The 25,160-nt window shown below is 39.3% G+C and overlaps 1 protein-coding gene across 1 annotated transcript in view; it reads left to right on the plus strand.

The window, feature by feature from the left end:
• Positions 1–25,160, plus strand: part of Hel89B (histone acetyltransferase 1) — a 203,128-nt gene that overhangs the window by 154,453 nt on the left and 23,515 nt on the right. Inside the window, exons 28-32 of the mRNA XM_068384403.1 lie at positions 2,965–3,114; positions 3,732–3,880; positions 8,442–8,573; positions 22,238–22,400; positions 24,875–25,011. Coding sequence (XP_068240504.1) covers positions 2,965–3,114; positions 3,732–3,880; positions 8,442–8,573; positions 22,238–22,400; positions 24,875–25,011 — 731 coding nt within the window. The remainder of the gene's footprint in view (positions 1–2,964; positions 3,115–3,731; positions 3,881–8,441; positions 8,574–22,237; positions 22,401–24,874; positions 25,012–25,160) is intronic.

Below are 25,160 nucleotides of genomic sequence, written 5' to 3' on the forward strand. Positions count from 1 at the left end.
GGTTTCACGAAAACCCTCGGTCCCTCCACCTTCACGCGTGGAGGTTATCGAGCGGCCTCTGAAGAAAGATGGATTCTCATCGAGGACGGCGACGAGGATGTCGGGTTACTTAAGGGGGTCCTCTAACACTGTCTACCAAGCGAAATGGGCAGTCTTCTCGAAATGGTGCACTTCCCGGAATATCAAACCCTTGGGGGCCTCGATCCACGACGTGGCGGACTTCCTAGTGTATCTCTGGTACGATTTGGGCTCTTCCATTCCAGCAATAAAAGGAGTGAGGGCAGCGTTAGGTCAAGTCTTCCTCCTGAAGGGCATTGACTTGGGAACCTCCCGGCACATCTCGATGCTCATCAGGAGCTTTGAGCAGTCATGCCCCCCACAGAAGGTGAGGGTACCGCAGTGGGATCTAGCCATAGTACTCAAAGCCCTGTCAGAACCTCCCTTTGAGCCCCTCAAGGACATCCTGGATAAGGAGCTCACCCTCAAAACGGTCTTCCTCTTAGCCCTGGCTTCGGCGAAGAGGGTTAGTGAGTTGCACGGATTATCGTACGAGGTTTCACACTCAAAAGGATGGCGGGAGGCCTCGTTTAGGTTCGTCCCAAACTTTGTGGCCAAAATGCAGAACCCAGCCTGTTGGGACCCTCAGTTCGAGGGCTTTTCGGTCCCAGCAATCCCTCGGTCGGACAACCCTAAAGACTTACTCTTATGCCCGGTCAGAGCAGTAAGAAAATACCTTGAAAGGACTTCCAGACTCCGACCTGAGATCAAGAGTTTATTTGTCTCGACCGGTCAGGTGAAGAAACCAGTCTCCAAGAACTCAATCTCCTTTTGGTTACGACAGGTGATCAAGAGAGCTTATGATGCTTCGGGAACCCCTCTCCCAGGCAGGCCAAGGCCTCATGATATTAGGGGTCTAGGCACCTCCGTAGCGTTTGAGAAGAACATGGCCGTGGGCCAAATTCTGAAAGCGGGTACCTGGTCCAGACAGTCCACTTTCATGGAACATTACCTGAAGAACTGCTCTAGGAAATCCTTGGACGGGTTCGCCCTTGGCCCAGTCATATCGGCCCTGCAAAAGATTTGAAGGTCGTGGCCCCAGGGAAACCGGGGGTGGTAAGCCATGAGACACATGTTCATCCCTTACCTTTCCCCCTTATCATCCTTCCCCTTACCCTTAATCCCCGGCGTGGGCGTGACTCAAGAGGCCCTGGCGGCCAGGATATACGTCTTCAGCAAGGAATACGTCTCAGAAGTAATGGTACAGAGGTAAGCCACTTAGACACTAAGTTAGTTTTTTGGGTAGTTTCCCCTATTTTCATTCAGTTTTCTAGTAGGGGTCATCGGAACCTAGTTCCCCTTCGAGGTTCCCTTTTTCGCCCGCTCGTGCTCCTAACCTTCAGACCCTAGTCCCTGCAGGACACTCCCTCCTTCTAAAGTTTAAGTCTCCTAAGAAAGTAGTTCTAGGTAAGTACTCTGTGTTGGAACAAATCTCAAATTTTTAAGTTATTTGTATTTTTCCTAACATACTTACCTAGAACTACTTTCGGGTTATGGCCCGCCCATCCTTCCCCGAGGGTCCTGCAGGGTTGAGGAGAACCCTTTTGCTACGAAACTTACTGAGGAGCACGACCTGAACTAGCACGCTCTCCGACCGCGGGTCGCCTCAGGGCGCGTATCACTCCGCCTGAGGTCACCCATAGAAAATGGGAATAGGGTAAACTACACAAAATTCTGGTCGGTTGGGAAAGAGTTTCCAGTAACTCCTAAGAAAGTAGTTCTAGGTGAGTATGTTAGGAAAAATACAAATTACTTAAAAATTTGTGATTTATACTTTACTATATTCCTTCATGTTTTGAGCCCGTTTAGTATTGAATAAATGATTTTTCTAATGCTATTCATGTTGTTATATTGAATAGGAGTCCAAGATAATTATAATTCATTAAAGTTGGTACATAAAGATTTGGGTTTGTTCAGTCTCAATGGCTGTAACTTTTTTTTTTTCTTATGAATTACATCATCATTGTGTTTATAATATGTTTTCTCTTTGCATTAGGATTGGCAACATTTACTCAGTTCTTTTCATGCATTTTGACTTTTTGACAGTATTTTTTTTAGAGATCAGATTACCCAGGATGTACTCCCAAAATGACACTGTGTTTTCTCCTCCCATGGAAGCTATGGGAATATAGTGATTACTATGACAGGAGTAATTATTGTCCAATAAGGGTGAACACACTATGTTAAAAACTCTAGATGTATGGCATATTAAGAGATGCTGCTATCTAGTGACTTTTTATTTATGTTGTACCTCTTCATTTTATTCTCATTTTTATCCTTCAGAAGACAGAAAATGCCTTTATTGGACAATCTGCCAGCTTCTAGGTCAGGGCTATCAAAATAGCAAGGTCTAATGCATAATGGAACTCTTTTGATCCTATGTCTACCTATTGGTTGATCATAGGATTAACTATTAAGATATAAAGTTCCTGCTTGGAGAGTTTCTAGCCTCAGAGCTGACCTCTACTTCATTGCTTTTTCAACAGTTTAAGGAGATATTTTGTAGTCTACCTAGTTTGGATAAATGGTTTGAAAAAACTAAATTTGATAAATACATGTCCTAAAAGGACAAGTTAGAGGTAATGGCGAGTATCTATGTAAAAAGGACCTATATGTAAAAAATATTTTGAGAAGTGTAGGGCTATAATAACCAACAATAATCTTCTCCAATACCTTTCTCTTTTATGGATGCATACTAAGTTTTATAGAAGTGACAATGAAACTTGATTTAAAAACTGATTTATCTGGATAAGTATGACTGTCAGGGGCAGAAGACTATTCAAATTACTTTTGCACTGGCTGTGTTTATGAATATTGGTGACTTTTGTTTCTGGTTTTTTGTTATTGTTATTTCGAGGACCATTTTATTTTAAAGTTTTTAATTAAATGGGTCCTTTACCCTTTCAGGATTATTATTGTGAGCTCAGCCCATTACAAGAACAACTTTATGAAGATTTTGCTCGTACACAGGCTAATCAAAACATCACTGATGCTTTGAGAATCCCTGACTTAGGTGGTGAAGAGTCTGCTCCTAAAGCACAGAGTCATGTATTCCAGGTAAGAATATTGACGTCTCATTTTGTTGAAGTGCATTGTTAATTGCCTACTACTTCGTTTTAAAAAAAAAAAATTTTAAACCCAAATAAACCAAAATGCCTGCTGTGCTAAAATTCAATAATATCCTGCATTTTTTTTATTTATTAAGCTAGAGTTTTTATGTTAAGGAAAAAAAGGTGATGGACCAACAAGAAAATTGTATGGTCAAAGGAAAAATGTTTATAATTAGGGAATTCAGGTGTTTTGAGGAAGTTTATGGTAGATTTAGAGACAAATCTGAAATTGAATATAAATAGAATATGAACACTAGATATATTAAAGCAATTATAAGTGCCTGGTAGAAAATCTGTATATCTATTTATTATACCCAAATGCAGATTGTTTATAAGTACTCTTACCAAAATTAGGACACATTTCTTATTTGTTTATCCATTAACCTTTAATGATGGACATTTCATTTTATGAAGATACTGTATTTTACTTTTTAAACATTGGTTCTGTATATTTACTATAACTGTACTTACACACTGTTGCCTCATATTAGTCAATAAAATTTACTGTCTTTTCCAGAGTTAAGAATTGATAGTTTTTAATCTCTTATTTCATTTGTGTTACAGGCATTGCAGTATTTACGCAAAGTATGCAATCATCCAAAACTGGTTATCAAGCCTCAGCATCCAGAATATGAAAGAATGACTGCTAAACTTAAAGAATCTAATTCTTCTTTGTCGGATATATCCCATTCTGCTAAACTTCCAGCTCTCAAGTATGTAGCATGGCATTTAGTTTTGTAATGATCATTTCACAGTGGAAAAAGATGTAGGATTAGTGTTTCATAATTTCCTTTTCGTAAATGAAAGTCCAAAGTATGATGAGGCATAAAAATGCTGTATGGATCACCATATGTTTACAGTGAGTGCTATATGGAGAAAAGTTGCAAATGAACATGTTTACCTGAGGTTACCCCTCATAGAAAACAGGACTAGGGTAAACTACACAAAACTCTGGTCGGTTGGGAGGAGATCCCAGATACTCCTAAGAAAGTAGTTCGAGGTAAGTATTGTTAGGAAAAATACAAATTACTTAAAATTTGTGATGTTTGCCAAAACTTTAACAGATACATATATACTAAGGGAATCATATGATATACCACATCATCCACTAATAAAAAAAAGGGGTAGCTGTAGAGTTTTTTCTTCAGCGAGTGGAGGGATATTGGGATCCGCGCTACCAACTTGATCTTCTGCGTTGCTATATAGTTGTCTTTGACTAGCCAGATAATGTAATATTGGATCCCTCTCTGGCTATGCCTCATTTTTCTTATGCCTACACATACACTGTGTAGTCTGGCCTGGCCTGTTCTTTACACATTATCCTTTCTTTATAAGCCTGACCACTAAGATAACCGAAAAATTCTTTTTCATTTAAGGGGTTAACTACTGCTCTGTAATTGTACAGTGGCTACTTTCTACTTGGTAAGGGTAGAAGAGACTCAAGCTTTGGTAAGCAACTCTTCTAGGAGGACACTCCAAAATCAAACTTTTGCTCTCTAATGTTGGGTAGTGGTCTGTATCACAGTCTTTTACTGTCTTGGGTTAGAGTTCTATTGCTTTAGGGTCTATTCAGCCACACTGTTCTGTCACTCTGTGTCCTTATTTCCTTTCCTCTTTGGGCTGTTTTTCCTATAGGAGTCCTTAGTCTTATAGTAGCCTGCTTTTCCAACTAGGCTTGTAGCTTAACTTGTGATAATAGTACTGTAAGGGCAATAAAAGAGCAGCTAGGATTGTGGGAAAGCGAGAGTTTTGCAGCAGAACTTCAGGCTCTATGAGAGGATCTTGAATCTGTAATGCGCTGTGCATCATCAGAATCTGTACTGAATAGCATACTAAAATCATTAGACTCAACTAGCAAAGTTAGGTTAGGGTTTGAAATAGGGCAGATTAGCTCGGAATTACTGAACTGCCATTTACTCAAAACTTGCTGACCTTCTTAGATACATGTGCACTAAGGAAGTTAGAGCATATGAATTTCATCATTATCCATATTAGACTTGTCAAATGGTGTACAATACATTTGATTTCCCCTTAAACTAAAAGCAAGTTTTTTTTATGCTTCAAATGTTTAATTTGGTCATCAACAAAAGTAACAATACTTTTGCTTAAGAAGAATAGGGGGCCTTTGCACTCGTCACTACAGTAGTCTGTATAACAGTACAGTTCTATCCCTGACACTAAAGACAAATAGAATGCAGATCATGACTGCCCAGAAACATTTCCCTTTAACAATATATGCAGTAACAACTAGCAAATCCCCCAAAATATTGAAAACACTAAAAATCTAATTCTTAATAATCTGGAGTACTTGACTCATTTAAACAGAGTGATTTAGAGATTATAAACAAAAGCAGTATAGCTTGGCTAACCCATTGGTTTATTATCTTTAATTGCTAGATTCTCATGTCTTTACTTGAGGGCTAAGGGGACCGTTTGCTATGGTGCTTGACTTAACTTAAAAAAATTTTAAATCGTTTTATTGTTTCTATATATGCATGAATGTAAAGAGAGTTCTATATGAGAAAGTGATTGTACCAACTGTGATGTATGGATCGGAGTTGTGGGGAATGAAAGTGATGGAGAGACAGAAATTGAATGTGTTTGAGATGAAGTGTCTAAGGAGTATGGCTGGTGTATCTCGAGTAGATAGGGTTAGGAACGAAGTGGTGAGGGTGAGAACGGGTGTAAGAAATGAGTTAGCAGCTAGAGTGGATATGAATGTGTTGAGGTGGTTTGGCCATGTTGAGAGAATGGAAAATGGCTGTCTGCTAAAGAAGGTGATGAATGCAAGAGTTGATGGGAGAAGTACAAGAGGAAGGCCAAGGTTTGGGTGGATGGATGGAGTGAAGAAAGCTCTGGGTGATAGGAGGATAGATGTGAGAGAGGCAAGAGAGCGTGTTAGAAATAGGAATGAATGGCGAGCGATTGTGACGCAGTTCCGGTAGGCCCTGCTGCTTCCTCCGGTGCCTTAGATGACCGCGGAGGTAGCAGCAGTAGGGGATTCAGCATTATGAAGCTTCATCTGTGGTGGATAATGTGGGAGGGTGGGCTGTGGCACCTTAGCAGTACCAGCTGAACTCGGTTGAGTCCCTTGTCAGGCTGGGAGGAATGTAGAGAGTAGAGGTCCCCCCCCCTTTTTTTTTTTGATGTCGGCTACCCCAAAAAATTGGGGGAAGTGCCTTGGTATATGTATGTATGTATATATGCAGAAACATATTTCACATGCTCTCCAGAAGTTTGTCAATTATTTTTGTAAGTAATGAAGATTAAGCTGTCTTTATGTGATGACTTCAACATTACTAATGTCTGTATAACCGAGTTTGACAGAATCGTCTTTGTGTGCTTATTTTTGCATATACTGTATATAGCAATTTTTTTTTCACTTATGTTTCGAAATCTCGTACGTATGGTAAAGATGAAAGGCATTGGTAGAGGGTAGGCTAACGCAAACTACGATCTACGAGAAGACCAGCCAGAGTTTCTAAAGACATAAAGAAGTTACGTTGCATGTGTGTTGGTTTACTTGCAGTTCGTATGTACATTGTGTTTTCATAACGTCCTCGTGAACTTTATAGCAAGGCCAATGTTACCTAAGGTCAAAGAAAGAACAAAACGTAGGAAGAGTGCAACAAAAAAGAACCAAGAAGAGAGGGAAATATGAAAAAAAGAGTACAAAGCTGGAACATTCTTACTAAAACTCTAGCAACAATGAGAGGCAACTTATGACATCCGTACACCAAGTGTATTAGTAAACTTAGGGTTTAAATACCTCGTTTAGAGGGCCTTTACGTAAGAATAAATAATAAAAATACAAAGTAAGGTTCATGATAATGTTATCTTGATTTTTTAAGAAAAAAGCGGAAATTTATTGCAAATCTTTGGGAGCGCATAACTTAAAAAAATACTTATTCACAGTTGGGTAAATTTTTTTTCAGTTATTTAATGTTTGATTTTAGAGAGAAAGATATAATTTAAAAGAGGAATAAAAATCCCACAATTTTGTGTAACAATATTTATTTTCCTTTTTCTCTCATGATTATAATATGTGTAGACGAAGAAAATTAAGAAAAAATTCATAAAAAAAAAAAGGAAAATTGAAAATCTTTCATACAGAATTATTTGATTTATAGAGAAGTTTTGATGGTATGATTTTCAATACAATTGGTGTCATATTAGTGGAGAAAAATGTACCTAATTTTTCTTTCAAATCATGATTTTTGCTAGTAAATCAGTTTTTTTTTTTTTTTTATCAAATGACTTGAAATTTTTTTATGATGAAGGTATTGTGTATGTCTAAAACATATATAGAAATTGTGTTAAAAAAAATGCAGGACATAGTGGACGGTCCCCTTAACAAAAGAAAACAGGAGAGTTTTTAGTTCTAGGGGTAATATTTAATATAACCGAATTTCCAAAGAGAAGTAACATGAACATCAAGGGAGTTTCACAGCAATAATTAAATAAAAAAGTAAAGTATTTCAAATACATAATAAAACCATAAGTAATACATATAGTGATAAAAAAGATTTGCATTTGCTCCGGTGGTTTATATGGCATTTGAACAATGCTGTGTTAAATAGATACGAATATGTATAGAAAGACAAAATTTGTCCTCCACCCCATTCCCCATTCCAAAAAGTAACTTTTCTGTTGAATTTTAATGGGAGAAGTATTGAGACAACTGGCGAAATCTAATAGAGGCCCTTTGCGTCAATAAGCGTAGGAGATGGTGATGAATTTTAATTACTTAGGGCCAAACACAAGGCCTATCTCTAATAAAATTTCTGCTAAATTCCTCACTAAAATTCTTGGATGGGACTTTTTTTTTATGATGCCAGTGGAATTTTTAAGTTCATGTTGGAAGCTGGCCTTCGTACTCGTTTTTAAGTTATTAAATTTTATTAATTTAATTGTTAATTATTAATTTCTTATTTATTTTAGATCATATCTTAAGCTATTAATTGTTTATTAAGCATAATCAAATCGGCATCAATGACCTCAGCTGTTATAATGCCAGATAATTGAAAATAATTCATTCATGTACGCAATATTTTGTTCTGATCAATTTTTATGTAGTTTTTGTGGAGGATTTTAATGATTTGGTGGCAATGAACATCTTGATCCTTGAATTTTATCCACAAAAAATGTTCTGTATTTTAAGATTTAAAAGATGTGATCCCCAAATGTTATACTCAATTTTTATTTGGAATTTAATCCTGAACTGGGTAAGTGAGATTTGATAATCTTTTTCTTTTCTTATTTTTCTTTTTACAGACAGTTGCTATTAGACTGCGGTATAGGCGTTGACAGCGTTACAGGTACTGAAGCTGTGGTTTCCCAACACCGAGCTCTCATCTTTTGTCAGCTTAAAGCAATGTTAGATATAATTGAAAAAGATTTGCTCAAGTAAGTTAATATACATTAACATTAATACAGTAGTTATATGTCTTATTTTTGGTGCTTTTGGTTTTTATAAATTAATATTTTTTTTTTATCAGTGAGGTTTTATGACTGTTATTTTGTAAGCCTCTTAGATTTGATCTAACTGATATTTTCACCTCACTTTGTGTAGTTCACAAGCACTGACTATAAGATTTACATGCTGGTTTTATTTTCACTGCTTTATAGAAAAATTTCTGTTATAACAACAGACACTGTCTTTATTCATAATATGCAAATGATGTTCGAGTGCCTAAATGGTAAGACACTTTTAAATGGGAACAGTTACCATATCATCTTGAGTTTGGTGACATGTTCACCGTGAATGATAATTATAATGATAAATTTTGTGAACACTGTGAACTTTTTAAGTGCTGTGACATCTAGAACTAGTTATAGCAACTGAGCTTTGCTGTGTTAGTAAGATAACCTGTGTACAGAACTGAATTCTTTGATAAAGGAGGGTTTAAAGTTCGTGGGATTAGGTAGCCTTCTTTGACCACAGCCAATACCCACAGGTTGGGCTGCAGGCTTTCCCAAACGAGGAAGAAGTGGGATAGTCTTCCCCCTACTGGAATTAAAGGACAGTCATTCTATTTTACAATAAGGTTTTTGAGTATGGATGGCAATCCTTCTGGAAAGTCTACTGTATAGAATTCTGTTGTGATATTTCTCGAGCAAAGGGGCCTCCTTGTTGGCTCATCTAATTGAGAAATTTGACTTATAAATGGAAGGCTTAGTTTTTAAATATTTAACTTAGCCGGTGAATATATAATAGCTGCTGCTCCAGCGGCTCGACAGAAAACACACACAAAAACTCGCGAGCGATCGCTATGAAGGTTGCGGGTGTGCCCACCAGCGCCAACTATCGGCCAGATACCGCATATACATGTAAACAGACCCAATTTTTTCTCTGTCGGCCTTAACGACAAGACGTATCAATACTCGCTGTATAACCTGGAGTTTTCTCAACATATTTGGTGAAGTACTTCCTTTTGGTTTGAGCTTTCGCAGTGCAGGTGTTTTATCTTCAACTTAAATCTTGAACTCGTTTTTGGATAGATTTAATTTTTGATGACTTTGGATTGTTTTTTGGACTTTATTTGACTTTTAAATGGCCGACCCTTCCCTTAGTACGGAAGTGTGTTTTAGGCTTTTAGCATTTATCTTATCACGTTATAAATTAATTATAGATTTTCCTCTATATATTTTATATCAACCGCCTTTACAGTGAACCCTCGCTACTTCGCGGTTCGACAATCGCGGATTCACCACTTCGCGGGGTTTTTCCATAACCCATATATATATATACATATCGCGGATTTTCCGGAAAATTCGAAAATACCGCGAAATCTGAAGACCCCCAAATACGATATTTTGTTACCTGTAATTCCATTAATACTGTAATTAGTAATATCTGCTCTTACTGATTGTTCATTGCATTACATATGATATATAATTCAGCACAGAAAGAAATAAAACACGAAAAGAGAATGTGATCATACGATAATTCAGTACGTAGTAAAATTAAATCGAACATGAAACGCAAATCAGATGCAGTCATACCATATTAGAATGGTGTGTACTGTAATGGATGTGCTTCTTTTCCATGAATCTTTTGTATGTATACGTACGTAGTACAGTACTGCATCCAATAATATTCTTTGTTGCAAAAATCACATTTCGAATAAGCGTACGAGAGAGAGAGAGAGAGAGAGAGAGAGAGAGAGAGAGAGAGAGAGAGAGAGAGAGAGAGAGAGAGAGAGAGAGAGCGTAAAATAGCGTACGTAAATTTTTATTATTATTGTTATTATTATTATTAATGTTGTTGTTGTTAATAAAATTATTATTGTTATTATTATTATCATTATTATTATTATTATTACTGTACAGTATTATTATCATTATTTATTATTATTACGGTATTGTACTTAATCTACGTACGTTCAGTATGCGCGGGGCATCTTCTATGAGTAGGTAACCAACGCATCATAGTACTGTAAGACGGGTTGTGATTGGTTCAAGCGCTGATAGAAGACGAATCAGAACTCAAGTTTTGTTATCTAGCCTGTGATTGGTGTTTTGCCCGCATCTTCTACCCGCAGCATCAAAGTTCTCGCGGGGCTGGATCGTTCACTCTCTGTTACCGCGTATCGCTGAGTAGACGTTCTTAAGTTTGTGAAGTTTAATCTGTGCTGTGTGCGACCTTTTTAAGTTGAACTTTTTGTTACAGTACTGTACGTAAATCCTACTGTAATGGCTCCCAAGCGTTCTGCTTCTCTTAAGGCTGGTAGTGAGCCTAAACGCCACCGAAGGATGATGACGATAGCTGAGAAGGTTACGCTTCTCGACATGTTAAAAGATGGTAGAAGTTACGCGGCCGCCGGCTGCCATTTTGGCATCAACGAATCCACCGTTCGCTATATCAAAAAGGACGAGGCGAACATTAGAAAGACGGCTGCAATCACCTTTAGCAGATCAGCGAAGCGAGTCGTTACAACGCGTAATAAAACGATCGTACGCATGGAAGGTGCTTTAGCTGTGTGGATTGCCGACTGCCGGAAGAAGAACATAGCGTTGGATACGAACACCATCCAAACAAAGGCTTTGAGTTTATATGAGAATTTTGCTGCAAAGGAACCTAAAGACGACGACGGCAACCATGCTGAAGATGATGATGATGCAGATGATCCTCAACCAGGGACATCCACTGATTCCCAGCCTCAGAAACGTTTTTCCGCAAGCAAAGGATGGTTCGCGAAGTTTCAGAAACGCTTCGCCCTGAAAAGCGTTTCCCTGCATGGGGAGTCTGCTTCCGCTGACACTGCCGCTGCTGAAACTTACGTGAACCAGACGTTCAAGAATATTATCGCCGAAGGTGGATACAAGCCGGAACAAGTCTTTAATATGGATGAGACTGGCTTGTTTTGGAAGAGAATGCCGTCGCGAACTTTCCTGTTCAAAGAGGAAGCCAAAGCCTCTGGCTTTAAGGCATTCAAGGATCGCGTTACCCTCGTGATGTGTGGCAATGCTGCTGGATTTTTGTTAAAGCCGGGGCTTATTTATAAGTCGAAAAATCCTCGCGCTTTGAAAAATAAAAATAAGAATCTCCTTCCCGTGTACTGGATGCATAATCAAAAAGCATGGATTACGAAGATGCTGACCTCCAACTGGTTCCACCAGTGTTTTATCCCGCAAGTCAGCAAATATCTCGTAGAGAAGGGCTTGCCATTCAAGATCCTTCTCCTTATGGATAACGCTGGTGGACACGCAACTGACCTGTCGCATGAGGGCATTCAGGTTGAGTTCCTGCCACCCAACACCACGTCATTAATTCAACCGATGGACCAGGGGGTTATCAGGGCGTTCAAGGCCCTCTACACGAAGAATACCTTGGCGGACCTCGTTGCGTGTGTGGATGCTGCCCAAGATGACGAGGATGAAGATTTCAACTTGAAGGCGTACTGGCGGCAGTACACCATAGCCACGTGCCTGCAGAATATTCAGAAGGCACTTCAAGAGATGAAACCTGCAACCGTGAATGCGAGCTGGAAGAAGTTGTGGCCCGATATTGTTTACAACGACAAGGGATTTACTCCGTCGGAAATCCAACACTCTGCAATACGGAAATCTGTGCAGTTGGCTGCCATAATTGGAGGTGACGGGTTTGGCGACATGACGACTGAAGACGTCGACGAGTTGTTGGACTGCCATTCCCAGCCCCTAACTGACGCAGACCTCGAAGACCTGACGAAATCGGCAAGTGAGGAAGAGAGTGATACCCAGGAAGAGACCCAAGAAAATGTCGAAGAAACGGGCTTAACATTAGAACGGCTTGCCAAGTTCTGCAACCATATCAAGGAGGCGAAAGAAATGTTACAAGAGTGGGACGAGGATATGTTTCGGTCTATGCAATTCTCCAACAAGGTCGATGACATCATGACTCCCTACAGGATGCTCTTAGAGCGAAAAAAGAAGCAGCGGCAGCAACTTCCGATCACAATGTTTTTCCAGCCTCGCAAAAAAGAGCCAGTTCCTCCTGCTAGTACGCCTTCGGAAGAAATTGAAGAAGTTGAAGAGGTGTCCCAGGAAAAGACACCTCCGTCTGAAGAGACGTAAAATACTACCATTGACTGCACAGTAGAACACATCATCAGCTTCATCATCATCATTTCTACTGTGCAGCAAATTCATCGCCATCACCATTCAAGTTTTTCTTCAACTTCTTTCGTGGTGAGTACAGTAACAATCTTTATTTTTTACTTTAATATTCTTACTGCCTGTTTTATAGTTTAGTAATGTACGTACTGTATGCATTAAGTTAAAGGGAAGGTTTTAAAAGTCTACATGTTGTAACCTATCATATTTTTTTTGTTTAAAATTTACATTTACGTACGTAAAACAATCTCTCTCTCTCTCTCTCTCTCTCTCTCTCTCTCTCTCTCTCTCTCTCTCTCTCTCTCTCTCTCTCTCTCTCTCTCTTGTAAATTGTTTTCCTGCTTTGCTACGTACAATACTGTATAATTTATATTTGTAAGGTAACATATTTTGTAAATGCTTTTACTGTAAATACTGTATGTACTGTATCATTATTTATCACTATCATCATGCGCGTTAAATGCCTTGTTTGTTCTGAGCGTGGTTGTTTACTGAGCGTACACGCCGTCGTTTCAGGCGGCGTCATAAAGAAAAAGATTTCATTTGGAAGTCCTAAGAAAAATACGTAAACTAAAACATTGGTAATAAAAAAATCAACATACAGTACTGTATAATCAATATAATCGATGCAAAACTAACCTATACATATATGTGTACACTAAATGAGTTTGTTTCTTCATTATGATCAGAGATGAACGTAAACAAAACATTGGTTGCCATTTTTTATCGTGCTTTTTAGGTGTTTAGGAAACGCATGATATAAAATCGCCTTTAATATTTGTGCCTGTTTTAGTTTAGGGTGCTTTAGTGTTCTGTACATTAAAGGGTGGTTTGTTAACAGTACTACGTACAAGGGAAGGTTTTAAAAGTCCGAATATACATGTTAAATAAATAGGTAAATATGATGTCACTACTTCGCGGATTTTCACCTATCGCGCCCGCGTCTGGAACCTATCTACCGCGATAAACGAGGGTTCACTGTATTAGGCCTCTTCGATTAGCTTTCCATTTATAATAAACATCAAGATAAATTTTAATGATTTGTTTATATGCGACCTTTCCTGAGAGTAGGCGGTCCTAACTTGGAAACCGAAGTTAAACAACGTTGAGCCCTTTCAATCGTAAATAACTTTTACAGAGCAAATGATTTAAAACTTATTTAATGAATATTTTTTAGTAGATATTTTATGAAAGATTTTCTTTGAATAGTCTTCGTACTGTTTCAAAGATGAACTAACATTTAGTTTATTTATGCTACGCAGTTTGCGCTCTATCGTTACGATAGAGAGAGAGAGTATCACGGTTTCACTTTGCAGAAAGAGTAAATCGATTCTGACGTTTTGTTCATTCTTCTTTCAAAGCTTAAATGTTTTAAATACTATTTTAAAGGAACTTTTTAATTGAAAAACCTTTCAGTTTTTTCCTTTGGTCAAATAACCTGTTTATTGACAAAAGGTAAGTGGGCTCTTCTCCTCGGTGCGAAATCAAGAGAGAGAGAGAGAGAGAGAGAGATAGAGACGGGGGGAGAGAGAGGAGAGAGAACGTTCCGATCTTTATTCTCGTCCCAAGCGAGTAACGTTGTTCTCGAGTCAGTTTTTTTTTTACTCTCGTCCCTAGTCTCTGTACGGGGAGAAAGGATAAAACGTTTTTAGTTTTTATTCTCGTCCCAAGGCACTGTACGGTGAGAGATTGAAAACGTAGTTTTGAATGAACTAGTGTTTAGTCTCCTTCCCAGCCACTGATCTTTTTATCTTAAAATATGTTTACTGTTTTTTGCTTGTATTAATGTGCTTACATTATACGACTGATTTCGCAATTATAACCTTTTGATGAGGGTAGAATTGCGTGCTTCAGGTAGAAATCAGTTTTATTCATACCTAATGTGAATTGTTAAAAAATTCGATTTCAGTTAAATAAGTGCAAAACAGAAAATCATAGTGATAAAGTGATAATTGCGCAAAGTGTTATCAGTGTTGCGACCGAGGGTTCGTCTGTTCGTGCCTGTCGTTCGCCTAGTCCGAGACCTCTTGCAAGCTCCCAAGCCCAGGGGAGAAGTAATGTCGTACGACTTATGGGTTCGAGAGGACTTGATCAGCGAACAGACGTTCCCTCTATGGTTTCAGGCGTGTCTCATCAACACCGCCCCTACCATAAGACGAGCGAGACGATTTTCTCCTCGTCATCCGAAGGCTTTTCGCATAAGAAACCGTGGAACAAGGTTTCGAGGCCCTTTAAGCGAAAGTCAGTCCTTTCAGGACAGGTCCAGCGTCCTGGTTTTAACTATTAGGACAGCTCTGACCCTATGCAGTCATCGGAAGACTGCTCGCCGCCTAAACAAAAGCGTAACGCAGGCTCCGAGAGTCTTTTTGTAGGCAAGGTTTTACAGTCACAGACGTTACCCTCGTCTCTTACCGCAACCATTCCCGTTGATCCTAAATGGGTTGTACGGTAAGACATGCAGAATAAGCTTGCCTCTCTTATGGAGGACTATTCTACTGAGCAGGTTCACGATGATCCTCGCCGCTTAGCTGATCGAGATCCTGGCCGTCAGCCGCCCAAACGAACCTTTGCTCGTCCTGTTGACGTTGACGTTACAAAGTCACGTCAGTCACGTTTTGTAGAGCCTCACTCGATGCAGTCCAGTGTTGAATTTCAGCCGCTTGTGGACGTTCAGCCGCTGCCGCATGCTCTTGTTGACGTTCAGGACGTTCGCCAACCAGCGAAGTTGACTTGTTTTGACGTTGAGCGTCAAGCACCGCAGTCAAGAGTTGTTTTGACTGCTCAGTCTAGGCAGTCAAGGCAGTCTCGAGTTGACGTCGAGCGTCCTCCCACACCTGTTGGTTGTTGCTGGTCAGTCCTTTAAGCAGTTACATGACATAGCGTCCTTGACTGCTACTGTTGCTCCTTTGCGTGTGGACTCTGCTTGTCAGGCATTGCCACCACGGCAGGTCTCTCCCTTGCTTGAGACTCGGCTATTGTCGGACAAGGTTCCTTCAGATGAGGAAGTTGCTGTTCCCCCTCCTACTGATATTCCCTTGAGGACTCTGTCAGACGGAGAGGAGCCTAAAGCTGCTCAGCCCTCTATGGACTTTAAATAAATCATGCTGATTTTTAAGGATCTTTGTCCGGATCTTTTTGTAACTGCTGCTCCTCGTTCGCCTAAACGTCAGAGTTTACACTAGGCCTAGCTACTTCGAAGCCGTTGTTTTATAAGCTAGTGCTCTCTCGCTCTTCTAAGAGAGCTTTACGTTTGCTAGGCGACTGGTTTATCACCAGGAGGAGTTTGGGGGAGACAGCCTTTGCTTTCCCTACTTTTAAGCTGGCTTATAGAGCGAGAGTCTGATATGACACGGGAGAAGTTCTCGGCTTGGGAGTTCCTGCCTCTGCCCAGATAGACTTCTCAAACCTCATAGACTCTCCCTGGCGCCTGGCCATGAGACGCTCCAAGATTTTATGGTCGACTTCAGAGCTAGACCATCTCCTGTTAGGAGTTTTTTCGAGCGTTTGAAGTTTTGCTGTACAATTATGTCATGCATAAACAAGGCTTTCAGGGATGGCTCCAATGATCTGACAGCCACGTTCTCTGCAGGAACAAGTCCCTCAGGGATGGCTCCAATGATCTGGCAGCCATGTTCACTGCAGGAGTACGTAAGAGGCAAGTGCGCTCAATGTGTTCATTGTCAAGACAAACTTCACGATGAAGTCTACCAGGCTGTCTTGACAGCATTAATGGAAGGCGACTGGATGGTCTCTCTCGACCTTCAGGAAGCATACTTCCACATTCCTATACACCCGGATTCCCAACCGTTTCTGAGGTTTGTTTACAGGAATGTGGGGTACCAGTTTCGAGCCCTGTGCTTTGGCCTCAGTCCTGCTCCTCTCGTGTTTACGAGGCTCATGAGGAATGTGGCAAAATCCCTCCATCTATCGGGGATCCGAGCCTCCCTGTACTTGGACGACTGGCTTCTCAGAGCATCGTCCAGTCTTCGCTGTCTGCAGGATCTACATTGGACGTTGAGTCTGGCCAGGGAGTTGGGACTTTTGGTCAACCTAAAAGTCCCAACTGATCCCATCCCAGATTATTCTATATTTGGGGATGGAGATTCGCAGTCCAGTTTTTTTTCGGGCTTTTCCGTCTGCCACCGAATAGAACAAGCCCTACTCGAAGTCCAACTAATGCTGAAAAGAAAACGTTTGTTCAGTCAGGAGTTGGAACAGTCTCGTAGGGACTCTCTCATCCCTGGAGCAGTTTGTCTCTCTAGGGAGACTACACCTTCTGCCTCTCCGGTTCCATCTAGCCTCTCACTGGAACTAGGACAAGACGTTAGAGACGGTATCATTCCCAGTCTCCGAACCAGTAAAGGCATGCCTGAAATGGTGGGACAGCAATATCAGTCTGAGAGAGGGACTATCCCTAGCAGTCAAGAACCCAAACCACGTGTTGTTCTCAGACGCGTCGGATTTGGGTTGGGGTGCGACCCTGGACGGTCGGGAATGCTCGGGTCTGTGGACCTCAAGTCAGAAGAGCATGCACATCAACGGCAAGGAGCTATTAGCAGTCCACTTGGCCTTGATGATATTCGAAAGCTTCTTCGAAACTAAGTGGTAGAGGTCAACTCAGACAACACCACAGCTTTGGCGTACATCTCCAAGCAAGGAGGCACACACTCCTTCATGCTGCTCGAGATCGCAAGGGACCTTCTCTTATGGTCAAGAAATCGAGGCATCTCCCTGTTGACGAGATTCATCCAGGGGGACTTGAACGTCTTGGCAGACTGTCTCAGTCGGAGGGGTCAGGTGATACCCACGGAATGGACCCTCCACAAGGACGTGGGCAAGAGTCTTTGGGCTACTTGGGGTCAACCCACCATAGACCTCTTTGCCTCTTCGTTGACCAAAAGGTTACCAATCTACTGTATTGCTCTCCAGTCCTAGATACTGAAGCAATCCACATAGACGCGTTTCTACTGGATTGGTCTCTTCTGGACTTATATGCATTCCCACCATTCAAGATAGTCAACAAGGTACTGCAGAAGTTCGCCTCTCACGAAGGGACAAGGTTGACGTTGGTTGCTACCCTCTGGCCCGCGAGAGAGTGGTTCACCGAGGTACTTCAATGGCTGGTAGACTTTCCAAGAAGTCTTCCTCTAACGGTAGATCTGTTACGTCAGCCCCACGTAAAGAATGTCCATCAAAGCCTCCCAGCTCTTCGTCTGACTTCCTTCAGACTATCGAAAGACTCTCAAGAGCTCGAGGCTTTTCGAAGGAGGCAGCCAGTGCGATTGCAAGAGCGAGGAGAGCTTCTACCATTAGAGTATACCAGTCGAAGTGGGAAGTCTTTCGAGACTGGTGCAAGTCAGCATCTGTGTCCTCGTCCAGTACCTCTGTAGCCCAAATCGCAGATTTTCTTTTACATCTGAGAAAGGTTCGCTCCCTTTCAGCCCACGATTAAGGGCTACAGGAGCATGTTGGCTTCGGTCTTTCGACATAGAGGCTTAGATCTTTCCAACAATAAAGATCTCCAAGATCTCCTTAAGTCTTTCGAGACCTCTAAGGAACGTCGTTTGGCAACTCCTGGATGGAACTTAGACGTGGTCCTAAGGTTCCTCATGTCAGACAAGTTTGAGCCATTACATTCAGCCTCCCTGAAGGATCTCACCCTCAAGACACTTTTCCTAGTGTGCTTGGCTTCGGCTAAAAGGGTCAGTGAACTTCATGCCTTCAGTAAGAACATCGGCTTTTCTACAGAAAAAGCCACTTGTTCACTTCAACTTGGTTTCCTGGCCAAAAATGAACTGCCTTCTCGTCCTTGGCCTAAATCTTTTGATATTCCTAGCTTATCAGAGATCGTAGGCAACGAACTAGAGAGAGTATTATGCCCCGTTAGAGCTCTTAAGTTCTATTTAGCTCGTACTAAGTCATTACGAGCTAAATCTGAGGCATTATGGTGCTCAGTTAAGAAACCATCATTGCCTATGTCAAAGAATGCTTTGTCATATTTTATCAGATTTTTAATACGAGAAGCTCATTCTCACTTGAATGAGAAAGACCGATGTTTGCTTAAGGTTAAGACGCATGAAGTTAGAGCTATAGCAACCTCTGTGGCCTTCAAGCAAAATAAATCTCTGCAAAGTATTATGGACGCGACTTTTTGGAGAAGCAAGTCAGTGTTCGCGTCATTTTACTTAAAAGATGTCCAGACTCTTTACGAGGACTGCTACACACTGGGTCCATTCGTTGCAGCGAGTGCAGTAGTGGGTGAGGGTTCTACCACTACATTACCCTAATTCCAATATCCTTTTTAATCTGTCTCTTGAAATGTTTTTAATATTGTTTTTTTTTGGGTTGTACGGAAGGCTAAGAAGCCTTTCGCATCCTGGTTGATTTGGTGGGTGGTCAAAGTCATTTCTTGAGAGCGCCCAGATTAGGGGTTTGATGAGGTCCTGTTGTATGGGTTGCAGCCCTTAATACTTCAGCTCCTGGGAATCTTTCAGCATCCTAAGAGGATCGCTGGGCTTCGTGAGGAAGACAGACTAATAAGGCAGAGTAATCGTCTAAGTCAACTTCCTTACCAGGTACCTTTATATATTTGGGTTTTGTTATGATATAACTGTCAAAAACTCTAAGCATATACGTTGTAAACTTAATTAACTCTGGTCTCTACCCACCACCATGGGTGTGAATCAGCTATTATATATTCACCGGCTAAGTTAAATATTTAAAAATGATATTTTAATTATAAAATAAATTTTTGAATATACTTACCCGGTGAATATATAAATTAAAGGCCCCCCCTTCCTCCCCGATAGAGACCCAGCGGGATGAGAAAAATTGGGTCTGTTTACATGTATATGCGGTATCTGGCCGATAGTTGGCCCTGGTGGGCACACCCGCAACCTTCATAGCGATCGCTCGCGAGTTTTTGTGTGTGTTTTCTGTCGAGCCGCTGGAGCAGCAGCTATTATATATTCACCGGGTAAGTATATTCAAAAATTTATTTTATAATTAAAATATCATATTTCAAGAAACTAACCTCAGGACATCAGTTCAAATTCTGATCTCTACCTAAGCCACTACTTTATCAATGTCCCATCTAACACAAGTCCCAAAATAGGTTTAGAAATTGATTCCCCCCCCCCCCATACTAATCTAATCATACATGTACATATTGTCCTCTTATCTTAATCATAAAACACACAAAGGCTAATAATGCCTCGGTGGTCCCATCTGATACAGTCATATCAAAACAGGTCAGATAATCTTAACATTAAATTCAAATCCTGATGTCCTGCAAATTTTTTTCTATAAGAATATAAATAATCCTTATTATAAGTAATATGAGACTTGTTATAAAAATTTACTTAAATGAGTGGAGAGATATTAAGATCAAGACTACCAACTCTGTATTTTGCCTCAAATGCTAGCAGTCTTATAGAGTGACTGGGCTTGTAATACTGCAAGAGTTTAGCAGCAGAAGGAACTAAATTATTTAAAGATTGTGGCCTTCGAATCAGTTATGTGCACATTATCAGAACCCTTACTGAAGGCAATATTCTTAATCATTAGATTGAACTTGAAGAGTTAGGTTTGGTTTGGCACCAGGGTGGGAAGAACCAGAATCATCATTGTTAAGGGAGGATCCCCTGGACTTCTGAATTTTAACAAAGGAAGCAAGTAATGTCAAGAGCTTGTGAAGTTCATCACTATTGAAAGATGACTTAACTTGTGTATTGTTCAAAGATGGAGGTGTGTTACAATATTGTCGTCATCCTCCCCACTATAATCAACTAGCTTAATCTTCCATAGTTATTCCCCTGATCTAACAACGTTTCTTTTTGCACTTAGAACTGGTAACTTGATTGGCAACCATAGAAACATACTTATCCATGACTAGTATCATGGGTGAAAAACAGTCTTCAGAATGATTATTTAAATCACAGTATTACCCCCTACAAAATACTCAAAGGGAAGGCAGATCATGATCTCCCAGAAACAATTAGTGCGCATTCAAGGCAGTAATAGTTAAAAAAACCTGGGAAAGACATTTTAATTTGAGCAGTTTGTAAACAATCTGGAGAACCTGTGAGCGCTGCTGATGCGATAAAGAAAACCTCAGAGGCAGAGTATCGAGCAAGGCAGTTTTTTGGCTTCATACCACTTACCACTAAAATGAATCCATTTCTTTGTTAACTTGATTGGCAACCATAGAAACATACTTATCCATGAGTGGTATCATGGGTGAAAAGCAGTCTTCTTAATGATTATTTAAATCACAGTATTACCTCCGACACAATACACAAAGGGAAGGCAGATCATGATCTCCCAGAAACAATTACAGTGCGCATTCAAGGCAGTAATAGCTAATAAAACCTGGGGAAGACATCTTAATGAGCATCATGTAAACAATCGGGAGAATGTCTGAGCACGGCCGATGCGATAAAGAAAACCGCAGAGACAGAGTATCGAGCATGGCAGTTTTTTGGCTTCATACCACTTACCACTAAAAGGGATCCATTTATTTGTTAAGTGCATGAATTTATTGAAGGGAAACAAATGAGAAGTTTCTAATTTTATGGGCCATTGTTAATTAAACTGAGCTTCTGAAGAAGCAATATGAACATCAAGTGAGGTTCATAGAAACAAGCAATTTTTCATGAATATGAAAATTCTGTTTTCTTACCATTTCAAAGAGAAAACTTATATGATGGATTAAAGTTTTCCGAACTCTAACCTGACAGGGAAGTCAAAGGATTAAAGCATTAGAGTAATCCCTTGGCTATTGCGGGGTTTCCGTTCCAGGACCCCCACCACTCCCCGCGATATCTGAAAAACTGCGATGTAGGTACAGAAATCTATGGTATATTTTTCTATTCTATAAAATTGTTGTATTTTTTTATTTTCTTTGTAAATTGAAGTTATTCTAACCCCTCCTAACACTTTTATAAGCCTGTTATACACTTAAAATACATGATAACACACTTTTACTGTAGACTCATCATTACGTATATCCATATGTATATGTTACTTAAAAATTTAAAATCTGAACACTCATTAACGTATCTACTGTTCGGCATTGCTATGCTGCTAACCAAACTACGTCCATTTGATGTGGCCACAACATAAATTTCAATTTTACTTAACTGTATTCAATAGTAATGTCTGTAATATTCACATATTAGTCACTTGTCATATGACAAGTGTGTAAACTTGGAGTATGAATTCCATTTTATTTTAAGATTTTATTTTGTTGTTGATGGATGATCAAACTCACATAAATAATTATGAGATGCCCATTTTAATTTTACATTTTTATAACATGAAATAATCCTTTTGTCCTTTGATAAAGGAGAGTACTACATCCTAATTTGGAAAATCCAGCTTTTGTAGAAGAACTCTCCTATAGTAAAGGACACAGGTTTGTATACCTATGGAGAATGCAAATTAGTATTTTTAAAATTTGCTATCACTTTCAGGCAGCATCTGCCTGGTGTGACTTACTTGAGATTGGATGGCTCAGTACCAGCTGGGTCACGACATGCATTAGTACAAAGGTTCAATGCTGATCCCTCCATTGATCTTCTTCTACTTACAACACAAGTTGGAGGTCTTGGCCTAAACTTGACCGGAGCAGATACTGTAAGTGATATTCTTTATTTTGTATGTAATTCTGTTATCCTACGAGCCTAAAAGCTTTAGGTTTTATTTTCATTAAATTCCTTGTGTATTCCAAGAGCAATTGACCATGCACTCTTAAATTTATTTATTATATTTTAATTCTCATTTTGTTCATGAAAGCTGTTTTGGTCATCACCGGAAAGAGTGTTATGAAATGGGAAGCCATTTAGATAATTTATTACGCTTGAATGAAAAATTCTAATGTACAGTAGTGAAATTTTTTGATCTTGTAATAATAATGCACCATGTCTGGAAAATTTATATGTGTCTGTCAATGGGCGATTACTATTACAATGGAATAGATATTACCGAAAGGTAGTAAAAGAACAAATTTTTAATTTGGAAAGAACATTAAATAAAATAAGTCTCCTGCCTAATCTGAGATTATATATTCTTTGGTAAATTACAGTTTGTGGGAGTGTATCTGTTTTTTTGTTTGGTTAATTATATTATACAATTACAATTTGTTTGTTACGAGTTATATCCATAGCCCTTACCTTGTAGTCATCATGCTAACGTCATCGAAGCCCCCAGCTTTCCGACCTGTTATCAAAAATACGACAAATTTCTACCCCACTCTCACATCTTTCCTCCCATGCCACCAAGTAGAACTTCACCACAGGCCTATTAATGCCAAGAACTTCATATAATCTTTGTCAACAACACTGTGGACTGGCTTCTCCAACTGCAGCTTACTTTAGCATCATGAGAATTTGAATAAGTTGTAGTAGAATTTGAAAAAGTTGCAAGGTGTGGTATATCTGGTTGTAAGGTAACAAATACTGTACAGGCATTTGCAAAATTGTTTTAAAATACACATGGTAGAATAGGTCTATTATTTACTACTTTCACTTCTTTTATTTTTTAGAATACTTAAAATTAATTTCACTTGTGTATTGACCTGCATATAGGCATCAATGTCCTTAAATGTTAGGATGCCAAAAAATCTAAGATCAATCAATCAAAAATCAATTTACATGTGTTTATGAATTAACTGTTGCAATTCTTGTATTTTGTGTATGGGTAGTTTGGTAGAAAATCTATCCCTTACAAATTCTGTGGTAGGAGTTTTATTTGCTCTCATTGAAAAGAAGTAGGACACCCAGATCTTAATCTTTATTTTGTATTTCTTGTGCTGTTTAGATAAAACAGTATCAGATGGTGCACAAGAGGCTACAGGTTTGTTTGGTAAATTTGTGGTGAAATGGAAAGAATAGTTGTGTTCTGGGATTAGGGTTGTCTCTGACATGTAGAAGCACTGAGGTTTAGTCCGAGTATTTAGGACCCAATTTGGATTTAGATGAGATCACTTGTGTTGTAGAACAGTTTTCAAGCTGAAAATAAGTAGTGTCTTTAAGATTGATCAAATGCAGACTTTCTTTTCCTTATTATATTATATTACCCCTCCTTCCATTCAAGCATCTTCCATTCTCTGTCATAAAGATTGCGTAGTATGATGATAGGCCTTCTGGGTTTTGTACAGGGAGAGCGGCTAATTTCTTTAATTGATGAAAGGTTATGTTGGTACTTAAAATAACACATTTTGAGAAATTTAAGAAATGTAGATCTTGGCAATATGTTAGGAATAGCATGAGACTTGGTTCAGGCATATACGATGTATACTTGCCAAGCATGTCCTTCTGAAAAAGATATTTCTCTGTGTAATAGCAAGTCAAATTCTGCATTGAAAGCTGTGATTTCTTTTTTTTTCTTTCTCATCCCTGTCTGAAAGCAAAGATATCTTATGATATCAGGTTCTTCTCTTTCTTCAACTATTGGAATCCAGGTTGGCCAATGCAATCAGTCTCGAGACAGAAGAACTGGTCAAGAGCTCGAGTAAATCATCAAATTCTTGACTTAACGTCTTTGGATTAAATGCTAGTAATCAGCCTATGTAGTGATTAATGGTGTCGACACAGCCTGGCTATTAATAGTTATGCGATCTAGGCCAATAGTGATTCATGGGCATATTCTTTTTGTTAAATTACTTGCTTGTTTTATTAGAGTTTTGTTACAATGGTAAAGGAAGGCATTTTATCTTTATGGAAGGTAAAACGAAGAAATTACTAAATATTCCATAATCAAGGCACACCTAGAATTTTATTAATGTCTATTGTCTCTCTCCATCACATACCCACCTCCAAAGAGCCCATGGCGCATCATTAATGTTCTTCTTGCCATTGAGGGCTCATATTTCATGATTATACTACAGTAGAGGCATGTAGTGAAAGATTGGAAATTTTAAAAATATGGTTAGATGTTAAACCAAGCATCGAGAGAAGCTGCAATATGAACATTAGGCAAGTATAAAATGAATTTTATTAAATTTTTTTTTTTTTTTATGCCACCCAAGTATCTTTTGCAGTCAATGAGATTTTTTGTCTCTCAAATAGTGAGGCTGCCAGGTCATTGGTTTATGTTTGATCATTTTCCAGGTAATATTTGTGGAACATGATTGGAATCCAATGAGAGACTTACAAGCAATGGATCGAGCTCATCGAATAGGCCAAAAAAAAGTGGTCAATGTTTATAGGCTGATCACTAAAGGAACGTTGGAAGAAAAAATTATGGGGTAAGTTTTTATTTGTTTGTTTTTCGGTTTAGGTCAAATGGCCAAGACTTTTTGGAACGATTTGCTCAACATTTGTTGATAAATGTGGTACAGAGGAAATACATTACTATGGAAGGAACATATAAGCCAGAAAATTTATTGAAGAATAT

This window comes from Palaemon carinicauda, chromosome 12 (assembly GCF_036898095.1).
Source record: "Palaemon carinicauda isolate YSFRI2023 chromosome 12, ASM3689809v2, whole genome shotgun sequence".
NCBI classification, from domain to species: Eukaryota; Metazoa; Arthropoda; class Malacostraca; order Decapoda; family Palaemonidae; genus Palaemon; species Palaemon carinicauda.